Below are 19,083 nucleotides of genomic sequence, written 5' to 3' on the forward strand. Positions count from 1 at the left end.
ACAATAAGTCACTTACGTTTTGTTTCCTTCGTTCTTCAATTGCTTCACTTTCGACGTCGTTCTCGGCCTCCAATTACTCTTCCCGTTTTTCCTCTTCGCTTCGACTCTTCCTGATCTAAAATTAGGGTTTCAATTTTCGATTCCATACCACAGTTAAACCCATATGATTTTATTTATTTTTTCTTTTTTTCTTGAGTCAGCATAGGTCCCACTTAAAATTGTCATGCGGCGTGCCACTAGTGCAAAGGCACACGCATGGGGATCCAATTTAGTACGTGAGCTAAAATTGTAACTAATTTTAAAAATTGAGCTCTTTTTACCAAATTAAAACCATTGAATAAAATTCTAAAAATATAAAAACTTTTAACTTTTTGGTGCTAATAGCTCTGAAAAAAATGGCATATGAACAATGATTTTTTTTCTTTTTGTTAGGTATATATGATCAGTAATTTGTGCGGATGTAAAGGAACATCAACAATAAATGATAGGCTAAAAATAAAAAATTAACGTCTTGTAATATTTATAATTATAATAAATTTTATCTCGATTGATAAAGTTCTAAAATGATCAAATCAAAACTAGTTGTGAGATGAATAAAAGTAAAAAAAAATTATGAGTATAATATAATGTGTAAAGAATATATAAAGGATAAGGATATTTGGTTCCAATCAAATCATATACTAATTAGTTGACCATTACATTTACATACATGCTTTGACATCCTTTAGCATTTGGTGAAAAAGACACCACCCCCCGCCTATGTGTTTTCAGAAATAGTGTCCACTTCCTTTATTGTTAACAAATCACTTTCAATTAATTATTTTACCCTTATTTTTAAACCAACTTCAGCTTTTTCTTTCATATTTTTGCTATTTTGTATTCTATTCCTTATCTTTTTCATGTTGATTATTTTTTTCTCTATATTTTATTTTTCTCTCTCTTTTCTTGTTCCATAACGACTTTAATCTATATATATATATATATATATATCATTATCGATATTTATTTTTTGTATCTTTGTTTAAAAAAAATGTCTTTTATCTTTGAAAGAACTTGTCACCATAGTGGTGGCCAATGTTTGTCATTATTAGTTTTTTATTTTTATCTAATTATTATAGTGTCTAAAGAGAGAATTGGGATTTTAAAAAAAATTAATGATCGTTATTTGACAGTTGAAGATTTAGTGTTACAGTATGTAATATCAAAGAAAATAGATGATATTTCTAAAAATATAGGAATTGGGTTCCCTTCACCAAATTATGGGGGTACCACGTAAAATTTTTACCCAAGTAAATTAGGAATTCTTTAGAGGTAAATTTCACCATCTACCCTTCAATTTTGGTAAAATTGCACCAAGTATCTTTATTTTTTAAAAACTAACATAAATCTCCCTTGACTTTTATCACCATTCACTTTTCCCTCTGTCCTTAACTAACAGTAGTTAATATTTTTTAAATTCCAAAAATATATTTCTTTTATATCGTAAGGTCTCTACAGTATAATTACAAAAAATAAAAAATAAATAATTATAAACAATGGGTAGTAAAGTTGCCGACCATTATTATCTTTACTAAAATAGAATTTGTAAGAACTCTCATCGATTACAAATTTAAAAGTCCCCGTCATGGCTAATAGGAATGTTTGACCTAATTTGCTAAATCGCCATTTGTTGTGAGAAAATTTTATCGATTGTTTTAAGGTTTTTTTAGTTTGTCAAAGTGTAAAAGAGAGATTTTGTTAGTTAATATAATAAATAATTTTTTTTAATCAAAAAAATATGAATTAAATATTTATTTTTATCATTAAATATTGTCATCCCGTCCAATTCCAATTGATTTATTTGTCATTATTGTCCTTATAGTCAAATTACCCGATGTTAAACCCATCTTAATGGTTTAGGAAACTTTTTTCATTGTGGTGAATTTTTATATTATTACGATAATTTAAAACTCTAATGTTGTTTGTAAGATAATAATGGGATTTTGTTGAAATAAATTAATTATCGATGACAAACTATTAAGTGCAAGAGAGAGAGAGTGTTAAGGAAAGAGAAAAAAAAATAAAAAAGAATGATTTAAAAATAGGATCAAAATAGATAGGTTTTGTATTATATTAAAGTTAAAAGAAAAATTATATTATTTTAAGAATATAAAAATACTCGATACAATTTCGCCAAACTTGGGGAATGCTGGAGAAATTTACCCATTTTTTTAAAAATGGCCCAAGCCGACCGGCTTGAATCGTGGCCTATATATTAACCGGCTTGGGGTCAGTCGCCGAAGATATTTAGTCCGGAGAAAGATTGGGCGAGATTTTATGGCGTCTTCGTTGACGGACTCGTCCGACCAACTCGATCACGAATCACTGGCCGCCGCTTCGACTCGGCCATTCGACGACGACGGGTTCCTTGGATACGACCTTCGTCTGTCTTCCCAGCGCTTTGATTCCTTCTCGAACTTCGCTGACTCTGAGTCCGTCAAGGACTCGGCCGTTAACGAGTCACCGCTTTTCACTTCCCAGCCGATCCCCGACACTCCGTCTCCGCCGCCGATCTACATCTCCACGGGTGGATTCTCGCCCGATCCGGCGGAATTCTCCTCGTTCTCGCCGGAAGGAGACGGAAAGGAGTTCGATGGTTCCTATGCGGCGTCCGACGGGCCGATTCTGCCGCCTCCGGGGGAGATGGAGCACGATGAGGGCTTTGCTCTCGGAGAATGGAGGAGGTTAGGCCTTTCTGTTAATTTTTCTTGCTTTGCAATATGGTTCTTATTGTCGATCATTGAAATTTAGTAGGATAGGGTTCCTTTTTCATTTCACTGATGTTTTCTGGAATGATAATTCTTGTTAGTCTGGTATCTCACTTCCGCCGGAGGATTTCCAAGTTCCAACTGCCCTGAGTTGGATATGTTTGATTGTAAATGCGCAGATGTTGCAATTTGGCCTTCCTGCATTTCAAAAGTAAAATAACTTCCTTGTGGTAACTTTGCATTTTTGAAAAAAAGAAAGAAAGGAAATTGATACATGTTGGTAAAAGGGGGCACCAATGCACTCCCTTGAAATGCTCTATATGTGCTTACGGTAAGATGAGTGGAGTCCAGTTGAAACATCTTTCAGGCTTTGTTTGGGAGAGACTGTTATGGCGTGGAAGCAAAATGAAAAAGATGGGAATAGAGATGTAAAATATTTTCTTTTTGTTTGGGAAAGTAATGGATGGGAAGTAATGTAAAATAATGTAAAACATTTTCTCCTTGTTTTAGAGAGTAGTGAAAATGGATGGAATGAAAAATATTAAACAATAAATAACAATTAGTATTCTCTTAACAGAAAGATAAAAGAGTCTTGTAAGTTAAAAGGAAATTTAAACTTTTATGAAATTATTAAGGTTAATGTTGTTGACAGAGAAAAAAATTTCATCGTGAAAAGTTCCATTCCATCCATTCTTAGGACTTTGTATTAGAATGGATGGCAAGTGTTTTCATTAATTTTCATTCCATTCCACTATTATTCTCTTCCCCAAATGAGAAGAACCATATTTCACCCATTTCCTTCCATCTCACTCTCTGAAACACTCTTAAATCTAAAAGATAAGTTTTATCAAGCTATGGAACTAGTTTTGTTGTATGTCATAAAATATTGAACAGTTGAGTACTATTCAAGCGCAAAATATAAGTGCAACTAATATGAAAATGTTATTATGGATGTTCAGCTATATAACAAAAGATAGTACTACAAACGAGGTTATCTATAATAATGGTTGGAGTAGCTCATACTAAAGATAAAATGTGCAAGATGTGATTAATATATTTTGAGCATGGGAGAAGGACTCAATTATGAAGAGAGTGGATGGAACGTAAAGGTGGAGATGATGTGTGAGATAGAACTTGCATGACATGAAATATAATAGCCTTAGAGAAGATATGGTTATAGGTAGAGATGATACGTTAATTAGAATCTATGTAGTGAACTTCACCTAATGGTACAAAGGCTTGGTGTGTTATTGTTATACAATGTCAATATAGATGCTTATAGGAAGATTTTGGAGTGAAATGCCAAATTATTTCTAATTGCTTATGTTCCAAACATAGCCATGTCATGAGTTAAGATTTTTAAGTTCATTATTAAAATTTAGATCAGTGACACCGTTGATTTGGTGTATCTGAAGAGTGTTCAACTCCTTATGCTTCTAGTGTAGCTTTAACCACTAGACCTGAACTGAGGTAAAACTATTTTTTATGCTCTTAGCAGGTTCTCATGTTGCTTCATGAAATTTTCAGGCAAAATGCTATCCGACTTGAGGAGAAAGAGAAGATAGAGAAAGAACTCTTGGGCCAAATTATTACTGAAGCAGAGGACTACAAGGTGGACTTCTACAGGAGAAGAAAAGCCAGCTGTGAAATCAACAAAGCCACTAACAGGGAAAAGGAGAAGGTGAGAATTGAGATTTTTAATTTTTGTCACATACTTTTAGCTTGGCCTGATATCTATTCTTGACCTTTATATAACATTTCTCATACACCTTCTTCTTCATAATACCATTATAAGTGTTTCTATGACATGATTGTAAAAGTGGTAAATTCCCTTCTTATCTATGAATAACCTATACCTGTTTGAGTTCCTCATTTTATGAACTTTGCATATTATTCTGGTTCAATAGCCATGCAGTTGAAACATATGGTTTATGGAGAAGTTTTATATTTAAAAGCATTTAGAGTCAATTGAAGCTGAGTGAACAGTTCTCAAAAAGGTGAAGGCGGCCTTAAAAGGCTATTCTGCCTGATACTTGGACATCCCCATATGGGTTAAAAGATGTCTAGAGTGTGGTGATACTAATCCATCTGCTAGGACACCGATGGGTATGTAACTTCGTATGCAAACAGAAAGGCTAAGAACTTTGTATATTATTCTATCAACTAGGGGTGGGTGGGTTTGGAAGAGGCTGCTGGAAATACAATATGTGAGGCAAAGCAATACAAACTGATGTGCTTGTTTGACTCCATGCTTTAAGTGGTATCTTTAGCATGTTTTGTTTGAAATTATTTATGCAGGACATAACAGAACAGAAAGTTGTCAAGGCTACCTATAACACTAGTTGTTTACCTGAAGGGTATCACCATGCTCTGTAATAGTAATTCATACTCGCTAAATGCCGTACTTCATCAATTCATCTTAATTTGATGCAATTTTTGGTTCATTAGAATTGTGAACCCTCAAATGAATCTATAATGTTGCATTAAGGCACCCGAATCCCATATATCTTGTGCACGGTTGGCAACAGGTACACATGCATAATGTGATCAAAGATGGACCTAACAAAATGCATAACAAAGCTGAAAACTTTGAAGTAACGTTCTAGTGTTAATCGTGGCAATCTCAAGCTAGGAAGTCTGGCATCCCAGGCTGTCAAAAGAAAAGCCTGCCATCCTAATGAGTTACAAGTGGCTTTAATACACCCCTAGATGCAAATATGGCAGTTTGTTGTGTACCGCCTACATAGATGCCATGTTTGTGCATGATCATATGCATGCAATTGCAAATTGCAGTTTCATATGAACTGTTGCAGCATGATATGCATGAAATAAGGGGCTTCTTCCATTATCATCTCAAAAGAGCTATTTGTATTTGTTTTATTACCTGGTCGATGAAGGAATTACATCCTTATACTCCTAACTTGGGGTTTTTTTTACTGCAGATATTCATGGCCAGCTCAGAGAAGTTCCATGCTGAGGCAGACAAGAATTACTGGAAGACAATTGCAGAGCTCATTCCTAATGAAGTACCAGCAATAGAAAAGAAGAGAGGGAAAAAAGAGCAGGAGAAGAAGCCATCATTTGTCGTGCAAGGGCCAAAGCCTGGGAAACCAACTGACCTAGCTAGGATGCGGCATATTCTCATAAAGCTCAAGCACAACACTCCTCCACACCTGAAGCTTTCACCTCCACCAGCTCCCACCAAAACTGGTGCTGGTGCTGGTGCTGCCTCAGACGCTCCTCCAAAGTCTGCAACTGTAGCAACCTCAGTTGAAGTGGTGGCCGTAGCTTGAACATATATAAAGACAGTTAGTTTTACAAGCATTTTGTATTCTACTGTGTTTGTCATAATACCGCATTAAGTCTCTTGCCTTCTACTTGGAGTCCACCAATTAGATGACCCAATGTAACAACTTTTATAGCTATTATGCCTGTTCTTCTGGTTGTCTTGACGTTGGAACTTCTGCTTTGTTTATGTACCAAGCTTTCTCCTAATACTACCTAAAATCATGCGGCGGGGGCATCATCTGTTTGCCTGGGTTTCATTGCGCAATTTGAGTTAAAAGCAACTAGAACGAGAATTTTGATCAAAGTCTAGGGTGCCTCATTTTTCAGAATCTGATAACTTGTAGGTGTGGTTCAGCATTTGAGTTTAGAATACAACAATACTGAACACGATGAACTTCCATTATAACTCTATATGCTTCATATAATCCGATTGTATTTTCAAAATTCACCTATGACTGACGGGGATTCAACTACAACTACCAATTAATGGACAAGAAAAGTAGCTAATATCATAGGAATAGTCACCTATCCTGAACAGTAGCAGACGATTGGCCGCCTTTATAGCTGTTAACATCGTCTTCCAGTTCACTTCCATCTACACACAGGCCGTTGTTGTTGACACTCGCTTCAGAACTGGTATTACCGCTGCTTGTAAGAAGAAGGGAGTCCGAAACACTAACTGTCCTCTTGGGTGTTGGCGCTGATCTCACACTGTACATAGAGGATGCTGGTCTGTTTGTCATCGACGGCCGTAAATTACCACGAACCCGCTGCCTTACATCCTGCTCAATAGCATGTACAGTCAATAAGACAATAGAAAATTGCTTCGGCACAAAACGCATGAAAAATAGACACAAAATTGAATGTAGAGAATAAAGGATTTGGAGTTCACATGATTAAGAGTGAGATTAGTCACAGATTGACTAGCCTAAAAAGTTAAGAGAGACGGTAAGATGGCTTGACGTGAAAAATTTGAACATTTTTTATGGGACAGGCATAAGAAGATGTGAAGACGATATTTTGCAACAAGAAGAAACTCATAACGGACAACGTGGCATACCATATGCCTTATGGCCATATCTAGAGATTTCTTTGAAAGTGTTCTTCCAAAGCCCAAGCTGTCGGGGGATGAAGATTTCCCAGATAAGTTACTGTGTGGAGAATGTTTGCCATCTTGTCTCGGTGACACCAGTTTCCTCATATTTACTACTCTTTCCACTGTCTTAGTTCCGACTAAAACAGGGCTCACATTGTCTTTAGCTTTGGCGTATGAACGATTGACTGCAGGAAGAGAGCTTCCACTGCTGCGAATAATCCCATTAGGGGGTCGACTCTGTGAGGGAGAACATGACTGCCGTCTGACCCTTCCATGAACAGCAGGCTCAACAGAAGAAGAACGGGCAGTGGGTTTTCCAGGCCTGCCCCTAGCAGCTGAAAGCGGCCTGTCAGGAAGACAAGTCCTCAAATTTGGTGGTGCATCAAGGGAGAAGCCAGGCATCTCTGATGGGTTCCATGGTCTTGGCCTCACTGTTGGAGAACTAGCACGCAGTGGCACTGGATTTGTAACTGTTGTGGAACCTGACTTTGTAACTGAGGAAGTAGACTTTCCTGGATTAGTTGCTGCGGACAGATTGCCTGCTGCATGAGTTGGTATTGCTGTCCTTGAAGTGGTCTTAGATGCAGGTAATGTGGATCTACCTGTCGAAGTTGAAGGTCTAGCAGTAGTCCTTAACAAAGACGGAGAGGATCTTGCAGGAACTTTGGGCTGACTTGAAGGCAGCGTAGTCCGAGATGTAGGTGTAGAAGACCTCGACAGTTTAGACATGTTGGCTGAGGTGGGCTTAGAAACTGTGGTCAACATGGATTTTGATGCCGTGGTCATAGACTTAGACGCAGTGTTGATTGTGGGTTTTGATGCCAAAGTCATTGTGGAGCGTCCAATTGGTGTTGCAGGTCTTGATCCCAGACCCCCTGATGATGATGGTCTGCAAACAGCTGCACTTGAAGGATTTAACCCAAGAGAAGAAGATGACTGTCTAGATGCTAAGTTGCTCCTGGCAGCAGGCTCAGGTTGGCAATTTGCCAGCTGCAGTTTACATTAAATAAATAATAAAACAACATGAGTTCTTGATTTCAGGCTGGTGTAAACTCAATATATTTGAATAAGGTACTTAAATTGGAAGCAATTTTGGTCACTTCGAGAACTAACTATGGATTTTAAGCACATGAACTTGAACATATATGGAAGGAGCATTTTTCCTTAATAGTTCCCATGTATTTTAATCTCTCAAAAGCTTCTCGGTGGTGGAAGGGCTTTTCAAAAACCATACGCCACTCTTATAAGCAATAGACAAGAATTATTTGGCTTGTATTAGCAATAAATTCTTTTTTCTTTCTTTTTTGATCCCTGTGCATTTGTTTGTTGGGTGGTGAGGGGATTCAGACAATCTATAAGCAAACTGTTTTTCCATGCCCAAATCTCCCTCTCCATACCTGAACATTATTTCTAATAAAAAAAGAAAGCTAGAAACCTCATTTGCAAACTTAGCTGAAAAAATAATAAAGAAACAAAAAAGCACATTTGTCAAAGCATAAAAGGAAAAGATCAAAATATGACATTCTTGACTTTCGCAAACTCTCCAGTTGCAAAAGAAACACAAAAGCTCATTTGTCAAAATATGACATTCTTGACTTTTCACTACTCAAAAACATTTAGTAAAACTTGAACAACATAGATGAGCATAACAAGTAATTTGATGGCTTACAAACTCTCTGTTGCATATGTCGAGCCTGATTCAATTTATGACACTTACACAAAGCAGCCCCCAAAACCTAGACAGATTAGGAATTATATTCGAATTAAGAGTTCTATTTGCCCTAGTTTTCATCTATAAATATATGGACATAATTCTTGTAATTGTAATCTTCCAAAAAATATTGAAAAACACCTAGTGCAGCTGTGAATATAAGTATTCTTTGCTGAACCAGGTAAATTTTGTCTTTTGTGTGTGCAATTTTATTCCAATTTTTTTTTTTTTTTGGCCTGATTCATTCCCTTGCACTCGCCAGTTAGACAGACCTAATGTTTGAAAATCTACAATCGCAACTTCGCTTCTAGTACTGAGATGATGTGTAGTTGATATGAGAAATTAGATAGAATTTTCAATTTACACAAATGTCTTTACCATTCTGGTAATCCAGGTGAAAGATTTTGCTGAAAAATTCACCATCCGCACCTTGATTATCCTTCTTCTACACTTGGGACTAACATAAATGAAATTTTATGTTTTTGATTAATGGGAGAATGGAAGTGCTTGCAGAAAACCACTGTAATTTCATTTTATGATTATTTTATTGGATGCTAAATCATGCCTAAGTAAATTGTAACTATCAAATCATCTAAATTGTCCGCTTATTTACTTTCCCAACATCTAGTCATATGTGACCAACCTCTCATTCATAAGAAAGGGCAAAAACTCGCAGTTATTTATTAAAAGATGCACAGAGAAGTTTGAACACAGGATCTTTTGCCTACTTTAATGCAGTGTTTAATTTTTAACCATCAATTAACTTCAATGCAATATAATGTATGGGTATATGTTGAGATTACAGAATTGTAACAATATTTTTTATTGTCATTTCAATTTTCAATCCATTCCTATTTCTCAAGCACCTATAACAAATCTGCAAGAATCCACATACAAAAAAACTAATTCAGTTAACCAAGCCCCTATAAAAATTATAACAGCGCATGTACAAAAACTCAGAAATAACTGCAGCAATTCTGGAAGCTCAGTAATTGCAGCAATATTTTCTTTTTCTGAATATTATTCATCTTAAGTGCGTTGGTCCACCAAAAAAAAAAAACTTTAAAGGACAAAAATCTTCAGTCCATATCTGATGGGGATGCTTCATTACCACTGGAAGAGAAGGAAAAGAGGATAAAGGGAGGCTCAAGCTAGAAACTTTAGACTAGATCTGGTTTTTCTCTGGCTGATACAGAAGAACTAAAGGAGGAAGGAAAAAAATAAAGAAAATGTAAGATGGAGAAAAAGTCAGAGATGGAGGAAGAAAGAAAAAAAGGCGCACCAAGTACTGAGGCTCTGGTCGTTGATGCTTGAGGGAGAGGGGGGGCTCTAGGTCACCAAACCTCAGGGGAGGAGGGAAGCTATAACAGATGCTCTCGGGAGGGGAGTAGACAAATACTCAGAAAGGGCAAGAAAGAAATGAAAACTAAACAAACATATTTTTGTTTTGGTGTTGAGTGAATATTGTGTTTTTGTTTTGGAAATGAAGACACACACCAAATATTTTTCTTGTTCTTTTTCCAAAATTTTAAAAATGAAAACTCTACTAAAAAATCAAAAGGGGCCTAAGCTATTAGAAAGATGAGTTGTTTTACTACTCATTTTCTCAACAGTCTACACTTCATTGGAAAAATAATGAATTAAAAAAGTTTGCTAACTACTTAATTGTGTATGGTAATATCATCCAATAACCTCAAAATAAAGGCAGTAGATTAAGTTAAACTTACAGCATAAAAACCACCAACCAGTATTTTATATTTTTCTCACTGGACATTGAAATCACAAGTTTACTTTCTATATGAGAGAGAAATAACAAACCGCGAGTCTATCAACTATCAAGTTGTATTCTAATGACATCTAATAACTTTTCAATCAGAAAAATCTATGGCTCAGTTTCAGTTATAGCTCTTACCCTAGATTTTAGTGCAGTAGGCCGAGCTTTAGGAGATCCAATTCTACTCGTAACTGTCTTTTCTGATTCAATCTCTAAAGAAGGGAAAGTTGGTGTACTAGGAGGAGTTACAAGCCTGAAAAAACAAGAAAAGAAAATCAAATGAATTATTGCCTCCAAAGACACATGTCTTGCCTCTGTTATATCAATGAACCACAGCAACCTGATTCATCAAATAAGTCAGAAACTTAAGCCCATGTAATGGGCAACAAGTGGTTAAACAGGTTTAGCAAAAACACAAATCTATAAGAAGATATGAAGAAAATTACGCCATGCAATTTTCTCCATGATTCCATATCCTCAAAGAGTGCAACTGCCAAAGGGTGAACAGACAGCTGGAAAACAGTTGATTGGGCAAATATTAAGATGTCTACAATCGGCGTTAGGAGAGCTGTCTATAAATAATCCATGCACTAGCCATGGTCCATTTTAGGTAACCTCCCATATACATATACCATTTCTCTTGCAATTAATTTCTTGAGGGTTAGTCTTGATTTAGTTGCACTAGAAGCTTCAATCTGGCATAATACTTGGACAAGTTTCAGTTGTACCTCTTAAGGACCACGGAAGAAGCAGATGAGTAATTTTTTTTCTTCATTTCCTAAGTCTGTTAACTTGTTTGCTCTTTTTTCAAATATTTTATTTCTTTTCTCTCTCTTCCCTTTTTTACTCCAATGACTAGAAGCACGCTGGGTTGGAAAATCATTGGCTTTCAAACATAATGGAGAATTGATGCCAATTGCAATGTGCTAATTTGAGGAACACAAAAACATCATGGCGTAATTATGATTTATGATCTACCATGAAGTGGTTAAAGTAGAGTCATTTTTGTTTAGCAGTTGTTATGTTAACAAAAACCTTGAAAAGAAAAGAGAACCATATCACAGCAATATTTTACCTGTTACACTAAACCCCTATGGTCAAGTTTTATTAATGTCTATCACCAACAACGGAATAGGACAAGGTGACAAACTAGTGATAATTCCAAATACTAAAGAGATACCACATTACCAGTCATAATCATTTTTATCATTCTCAGAATTCAGGAAATCATCAACAATAGTCTTCTGAGCTTCTGCAGATGATGTAATAGAAAACATTGGAGACGTGCACAGTTTTGATGCTGCCAACAGAAACAAGTGTGAGAAAACAACCTCAATTTTCAAAGAATAATCAAGTAAGAAAAAGAGCTCAATAGATACTATTGTTCTTTTTGTTACAATATCATAATGATGAATAATACACCCAAAAAAAAAAGAAGCAATTCTTTGTTACTTTTGCACTAATTGTATACTGCACTAGGTCAACAAATTGTCAAAAAGTAAAACAAAACCATAATAGATTCACATGTAATTAACAATTAAACAAAATAAAAACAACAAAAAAAACATAGAAGTTGCCAAAAAGGTCTAAAATCTGGAAAATATTAGACTATAGTGTTGCACGACTTTATCAATAATAGGTTAATTTTGTAATAATCACGTAGCCAGCCACTCTGCCTAACATGGAGTCTGGGGTAGTTGTTAAGATGACAATTATCAATTGTGTATATAATTTTTATCAATTTATGGTTGTTATGATTATATAGAGATCTCTGGAAAGATTTATCAATTATCAGGATGGAGTGGATTGACTCTTTAACAAGCTTGGCGAAATTATTTTTGTGCAACTATCACCGGGAAGTTGGTCGCCCCAACTAGACAATTATACCTAATTCTCCTAAATTGATAGGAAAATCATATCAAAGATCAATCAGGTTCATACCAACACGAGAATCAAACTCTGGCGAGTTCTGAAGGAGAAGAGTATTCCTTTCCTTCTCGCGTTTTCGCATCTCAAGAAACAATGCGAGCTCCTCTTCCTTATCCTTCATCATTATCGACACCCTCAGACTCCCAGCTGTCGCCTTTGATTCACTGACGGCTGCATTCAAGGTTCCTGCGCCCTAAAACTTCGATTCCTCACCAAACCTTAAACTCTACAACCACGCAAACAGGCAAAATCACACCATATCCAGCTTTTAAACCCTAACTTCTCATCCAAAAGGACCAGAAACAAGCTTTGACAGACCAAATGCACCATCAGCTCCCTTCAAAAGCAAAACTAACAGCTCCAGATCTGAAATTGAGCTCGAATATATTCAAATTCAAAAGCAATTATCGCAGAAAATGAATCCGCAATTCAATTCCCTCCACGAATCTCTTCTCGTGAGAAAGAGAAAGATTATGTTTTCGTGTGCGTTACGAAAGATTGCGCTTTCAGCTAACGGAGAAGGGCATTGTTGAGATGAAGAGGCGAAGAGGAGAGAGCCGGGGGCGAGGGAGTAGTGGCAGTGAATGTTAACAACAGTTCATTCGGAGGCCATCATCGGGAGATAACAATAATGTGGGTAATTTGTACTTAAAAAATTATGTGGTTTCCGTTATTTGGACATAATTATCTTATCTTTTGTAATTTAAAAATAATTTGTAAATTTTTTTAAGTAGATTTTTGTATAGACACTTTTTATGGTACAACCTATGTTAATTAAATTGATTAATTAAAATTTAAATTAAATTTAAATAAAAAAATAAAATATCTATTGATAAAAATTTCAATTGCTAAAACTATCAGGACCATGGGTTTTAAATTGACATTCCATTAGAAAAAAAAAGAATAAAAAAATATCAATAAATCTATTTAGATATTATTTATCCTGATAGAATTTCTTTTTTTACTCATTTTAATTATTAATGTTAAGATAATTATGTTATTTATTATTTTATTTACTAACAATACTTTTTCAATCACAACTCAAAATTTTTTTATAAGGTTAAAATTATATTTTTATTTTATTAAATATTATTAAAATAAATATTAAATGACTTTCTATTTGAATAGATTCTAACCATTAAGTCAAGTCCAAAAAAATATATAGTTGATGTCTCATAGTCACTAATAAAATAAAATTTAAACAACAAGAACATTAATGATGTAACAACAAGACAGTGTAATTGGAAATGAAAATTGTCTTCCCCGAGAAAAGGTTATTAGGTTATTAACTTATAAGACTTAAAGCTTAAGCGGTTAAGCGTCTCTAATGCTACCATTTATTATTATATTATAATAATGATGGTTATATAATAGATCATTTTAACTTGTTATTTTAAATTCACCTCTATATATAATTATTTTGTATCCTTAAAAGGTTTGTATGTTTGTTTGCAAATTAGATGCGTAACTCGTGACATATATATATGTGTGTAAATAAAAAAATATATTTAATAGTTAAAAATTAATTTTTTAATTTATTTCTAAGTAATATTTAAATTAAGATAAGTTTAGGTATAGTGGCAAAATTAGTTTTAAATTAATTGTATATTTGATGTTATGGGTCGTCACTTCAAATTTTATTTACATAATTAATATTTATTTTATTAAGTAAATGTTGAAATATTTTTAAAAAATTATTTTATTAACCTGATTTCATAATATTAAAATAAAGCATTTAATTTCATAATAGAGTAGATATAAGGTGCATAATTTAATAATAATTTTAAAAATAACATTCAAATGCTATATATCAAATAAAATATTTAGAATCCATGGGATCAAACCCTAAGAACCACCATTTAGTTTTCACATGATTTTTTGTTGTTATTAACAAATGGATTTAAGAAGCACAAAATTTAATAATATAATTACAAAATTTAATAAAAGATACAATTAATTATATTCGGGAACCTCTATTTGGTGCACGTCAATTATTTTTGATAATTGTTAAAAATAATCTTATTATATTACTTGTGTCGAGTCAGGTGTGTGGGATCACTATTTTCGATGGAGTTCATACCCCCTATACTCAAATTAAGAATGTCGGACAAATGTTATATTGCTTGTGGTGAAAATAATTGTTAAATTCTCCAAATCTTATTATAATCAAAGATTGACATTTCAACATCAATTATATGATCACGATGAAATGATCATTAAATCACCTTGAATGCAATATCTAACAAACATACATACATATAACTTTTAGGATATGAGCTTTTGCCACCAAACTAAAATTTCATTAACATAATTTTATGATTAATTAAGAATAGGTAATGGAACAAATCCTTGCGAAAATGTCTCATATATGTGTTGCATGAAAATTAAAAACTATATATACATGGTGGAAGGGTTAACTCACCAAGCGGTATAACTTTGTATTGATTCAAGGGATAGTTAACAATGAAGATTAATATCTGTTGTATACATGTGTCCCAATTGAGGGTTTTATCAGTATAATTAGGGACGACTTCGTCTCCCCAAAACAAGAAAAAAACCCCACTCTCTGACTGACCCACCCATCTAGTAATCATACAATTAATTAAATAGGATATATATATATATTTACACACATCTGTATATATATATACCTCATGGCGTGCCCAGTGGCATGCTATGAGTAGGTAAAACTTCTTGAGCAGCTCATCATTCTCAATCAACCTGTAAAAACCATATACCCAAATGGCGTGACACATGAGACCTCCTAGCTAGGGATAATTTTTTTTTTTAATTATATACGTTAATTAATGATTTATATATAATTGACATGTGTTGGGGAAATCAAAGCCAAATTACCTGAAAACTGGCTGTGGAAGATTGATTAGCCCAAAGAAGATGAGGAAAACAAGAAAATCCAATGCTAAGGAATGGTCTTAATTTGTCTCTGAATTACTTGACTCTTTCTTGTTGGAGAATCTTCTGATATCTGGGGATCCCATTCTTGCAAGCCGACACCTGCGCACGTGACACCCATGTGACATTAATTAATTAATTAATTAATATTGAATTGCTCGTACGTCCGTTTTCGTTATTTTCTTAATTAGTAATTAGGGGCAACGAGAAATAAGGTGAGGTGGATGTCATGTCAGTGTTATAATATCTGAATTTAGCAGTTTAATTGGGTAGCTAATTCATAAAGGCAAAGCATTATTATATATAAAGAAAGGGGGTGGTGGTTGACATTGTCTTCATCTAGAAGACGAATTAGATGCAAGCGAGTTACTTTCACGGTTGAGGTCAAAATATGAAAGCTATGGGGGAGGGGAGGGGCCAGGCCAGGCCAGCCAACTTGGAAGGTCCCAATTTTCTCATTTCAAACCAGGAATAATTTCCATGCTTCATGCTTCATTCTTTCCTATAATATCTACCCCCAATTTAATAAGGGTAAATTGGGAAAGTATTTAGATTTTGAAAATTATTTTAAAAAATATGTTTTTGTAATTTGATTAAAAAAATGAGAAATAAATCTTATATTTATATCAAATTTCACCAGCATAATTTCCCTATTGTATAATTAAAAGCAAGTTTGATGGGGGCATTTGAGTCTTTCTCCTTCGAGATATATATATGGGTATTAAATATTAAATTACTTACAATTTGCATGAAAATCGAGTATATTTAAAAATTTTAGTGAATTTACAAGGTTGCCCCTGGTCATTAGGAGAATTTACGGGGAGCGAGGGAGTGAGAGAGAGAGTGTGTTTGGAACTTACAGCTTCAATGTCAATTTTGTAGACCAGAAGCTTCCTTCTCTCCCGGCAACTGGTTCTATACGCGACAACTACGTGGGCTACGGCCAAGGCCATCGAGCACAAGAACAAAGCCATCTCCATAGCTCGATTAACGCCTCCTCCTTCTCCTTCGTGGACAGCAACATCGCCGGCGGAATTCCCAAAAACAAACGGCGCTTTCAACGATACGAATAGCAAAGAACAAACAGAGCACACCGTCGCCGTCCCCAGATACGGCCCCCTCGAAAGACTCGGCCCGTCGCAGAAACTATAAACACCTAAAATCCAAAAGAGCACCAAACAAATTAATCAATAAACTGAAGATAGATTTACCGCCGGCCGGAACCGTGTTTTCCTGCAACCACTGAAAATAACTTACAGAGAATAAGAGCTGATCGGAGGAGGGAGACGAGGGGGATGTCGATGAGAGAGTAGCGGAAGTCGTAGTTGGTGAAGTGACAAGAGACGGTTCGGAGAGAGAGGGGGGAACTGGGGGGGAGAGAGGCCGACAAAAGGGCTGACGGGAGGAGAGCGTCGGCGACTGCGAGGAGGAGCGGGGCGGAGAAGAGGAGGAGGGAGACGAGCATGGCGAACAGGAAGAAGAGGATCTTGAATCCCCGAAGGATCCTGGCGACTGGCCGGCATGATTCCTTGGAGAAACCCATAATAATTGTCTGGTTTGTTCTGATGATGCCACGACGCAGAAATGGAGAAAGAAGAGAAGAGACGATGGGTTTAGCGTTGAAGAAGGTACGGGAAAGAGCAGAGCACAGGGCCGAAGAAGAAGAAGAAGAAGAAGGAGGAAGAGGAGGCGATGGAGGTTCGAAGTTTTGACCTTGAACCTGTAGAAGACAAATACTTGTTTGATCTTTCTACGTTGTTAATTCCAGGAAGGAAGAGATACCGGTCAAATATAGCGAGCCTGCCTGCGGCTGCGGCTGCAACTTCTCGATGCCATATGACAAATGCCCATATTTCCCCGTCATTTTTTTTTATTTTTTTTTGTGATTTCATTTTATTTAAATACTAGTTTAAAAAATTGGGCCAAGATTCGCTCCGTAAGTGCAAACGAAAATTACAATATTCTTTGTGACTAAGTTTCACATTTTTTATTTTTTTTTACAAAAATGAGTTATGCTTATAGAGTATTTTTCACGAATGTCTTAATTCATATATTTTTTAATATAAATATAAATATTCAATCAAAGAAACGTAAAGGGATTTTAGTTCATAATCTCATAGTACTTGTCACTAAAAAGTAATTATCATATATATATATACTTTTCCTGAAATTTATTTTTAAGACAAAATTAAATTTTAATATTTACAAAACAAGCGACAAGTGTCAAACCAAAACAGAGAATATATATATTCCGTTGTTGTGCAACCAACTTTCTAACCACATCAGGCCTCTTTTCTTCTGCGACCTGCCTATGCATGTACGTATGTGATTTATGGGAATGGTAGTTATGGGATCCCCCGTCAACTGCAACAAACAGCTAATCGACTTCTTAAACGACAAGAAGAAACCTTGATTAAGGCGTGGGGACAGAGAGGTGCTATTGCGTGTGAAACGCGGATACCGAAACTTGCATCTAAGCACAGGATTGGGGACCATGATCGTGGCGCTTAGCGTTTCCAAATTAAATTAACGTTAGTGCTAATGATCGTAGCGGTCATGGCGGAACCGACCGGATAGAAGAATCATGTGATCACATGCAAGCATTTTGTCGTTGCGAATCTCTTCTGCAATATATATTGATCAAAGCATAATCTATTTTTTATATACTTTAATCATATTTAACTAATAATAATTAATATATCTGCCAAACTTATATATATATATTTTTTATGTGGAACGCACTTTAAAACAGTCAAAAAAACGAGTTTAATTTGAATAATTTCCCCTAAAACAATGATTAAAAATTTAAGAGGACTACTAAACAAACAAACACCTGTTCAAACTTTAAAGCAGCCTTTGCCACTGCTTCCTCTGTCAGCACCACGACAGCAAATGGCAGCGGTTTGAAGATTTGACCGCTCAACTGGGTTCAGTTTATTATTATAGAATTAAAGTTTAGCCTTAGATGTTGAGTAATATGTCCCTATAATATATATAAAATAAAGAATTAAAATTACGCCAAAAAAAAAAATCAACCCAACACAGCCAACGGGCCCAACTGATCATATGCACGTTAGTATTGATTACAAAATAAAAGAAATGACAAATTCTTAATTTTAACATAAAAAATCATAATAATATAATGATAAATGAGAATGATGGTCGTATTGTTAAAAAGTATTGTATAAAAATTGTGGGATTTATTTAACAAAATTATCCTAAAATTAAATATCGTCTCGTCTGACAGGACACCCGCACGATTGCTTGCTTAACTTCAAAATGTAGGAACTTTAAGCTGTCATCGCCCCACTCCCTCCAAGCCAGCCCAGCCAGGCTCAGTGGCTCACATGCACCCTCCCCAACCCAACCTTAATTTAAAAAAAAAAATAAATGAAATTAAAAATAGCAGCTCATCAATGGCCAATGGGACAACCAATAAGTCAAAGTCAGTTGGGGTGTTGAAATTGGCTTGAAAATTTGCGTTATGCTCCGTTTGTTTCCTTATAAAATAATTCACTCTGGAAAGAACTGATTTTTATAGAGATAATTGTTAAGAAATATATAATATATCTAGATTAATGCAACTATATATGAAACCATTGAAAATGCCAGTCTATTGTTGGAG

General features: G+C 35.1%; 3 protein-coding genes across 4 annotated transcripts; 1 reads left to right on the top strand and 2 right to left on the bottom strand.

Moving 5' to 3' along the window:
* The first annotated feature begins 2,273 nt into the window (after positions 1-2,273).
* LOC127797514 (clathrin light chain 2-like) lies at positions 2,274-6,242 on the top strand. The gene is made up of 3 exons (XM_052330488.1): positions 2,274-2,723; positions 4,275-4,428; positions 5,690-6,242. The coding sequence occupies exons 1-3, from the start codon at positions 2,317-2,319 to the stop codon at positions 6,038-6,040; spliced, it is 912 nt and encodes a 303-aa protein (XP_052186448.1). The 5' UTR covers positions 2,274-2,316; the 3' UTR covers positions 6,041-6,242.
* Positions 6,243-6,430: 188 nt separating this feature from the next.
* LOC127797513 (uncharacterized) lies at positions 6,431-13,164 on the bottom strand. Its single transcript, XM_052330485.1, has 5 exons — positions 12,558-13,164; positions 11,805-11,916; positions 10,755-10,869; positions 7,096-8,121; positions 6,431-6,817 (listed from the first exon to the last, which is right to left on the bottom strand). Exons 1-5 carry the CDS (start codon positions 12,667-12,669, stop codon positions 6,557-6,559), a joined length of 1,626 nt encoding a protein of 541 aa, XP_052186445.1. The 5' UTR covers positions 12,670-13,164; the 3' UTR covers positions 6,431-6,556.
* A 1,788-nt stretch (positions 13,165-14,952) lies between these two features.
* On the bottom strand, positions 14,953-17,235 carry LOC127797515 (uncharacterized). Of its 2 annotated transcripts, XR_008022238.1 has the most exons (4): positions 16,716-17,235; positions 16,319-16,614; positions 15,402-15,560; positions 14,953-15,266 (listed from the first exon to the last, which is right to left on the bottom strand). XR_008022238.1 is itself a non-coding variant. In XM_052330489.1 (3 exons), exons 1-3 carry the CDS (start codon positions 16,999-17,001, stop codon positions 15,495-15,497), a joined length of 648 nt encoding a protein of 215 aa, XP_052186449.1. In that variant the 5' UTR covers positions 17,002-17,234; the 3' UTR covers positions 14,953-15,494. The 2 variants fall into 2 exon arrangements, 1 of the variants encoding a protein (XP_052186449.1); XM_052330489.1 differs by having other exon boundaries at positions 14,953-15,560; positions 16,716-17,234.
* Between the last annotated feature and the right edge of the window lie 1,848 nt (positions 17,236-19,083).

This window comes from Diospyros lotus, chromosome 3 (genome assembly GCF_014633365.1).
Source record: "Diospyros lotus cultivar Yz01 chromosome 3, ASM1463336v1, whole genome shotgun sequence".
NCBI lineage: Eukaryota > Viridiplantae > Streptophyta > Magnoliopsida > Ericales > Ebenaceae > Diospyros > Diospyros lotus.

Excerpts from the sequence above, each read along its gene's own strand:
- LOC127797514 (XM_052330488.1), top strand. The coding sequence starts at position 2,317 with ATGGCGTCTTCGTTGACGGACTCGTCCGACCAACTCGATCACGAATCA. Across the intron at positions 2,724-4,274 it reads GCTCTCGGAGAATGGAGGAG|GCAAAATGCTATCCGACTTG; the intron begins GTTAGGCCTTTC and ends TGAAATTTTCAG. Across the intron at positions 4,429-5,689 it reads CTAACAGGGAAAAGGAGAAG|ATATTCATGGCCAGCTCAGA; the intron begins GTGAGAATTGAG and ends TTTTTACTGCAG.
- LOC127797513 (XM_052330485.1), bottom strand. The coding sequence starts at position 12,669 with ATGATGAAGGATAAGGAAGAGGAGCTCGCATTGTTTCTTGAGATGCGA. Across the intron at positions 11,917-12,557 it reads AGAGTTTGATTCTCGTGTTG|CATCAAAACTGTGCACGTCT; the intron begins GTATGAACCTGA and ends TTCTGTTGGCAG. Across the intron at positions 10,870-11,804 it reads GATAAAAATGATTATGACTG|GCTTGTAACTCCTCCTAGTA; the intron begins GTAATGTGGTAT and ends TTGTTTTTTCAG.
- LOC127797515 (XM_052330489.1), bottom strand. The coding sequence starts at position 17,001 with ATGGGTTTCTCCAAGGAATCATGCCGGCCAGTCGCCAGGATCCTTCGG. Across the intron at positions 16,615-16,715 it reads CCGATCAGCTCTTATTCTCT|GTGTTTATAGTTTCTGCGAC; the intron begins GTAAGTTATTTT and ends TTTGGATTTTAG. Across the intron at positions 15,561-16,318 it reads ACAAAATTGACATTGAAGCT|GTGTCGGCTTGCAAGAATGG; the intron begins GTAAGTTCCAAA and ends TCACGTGCGCAG.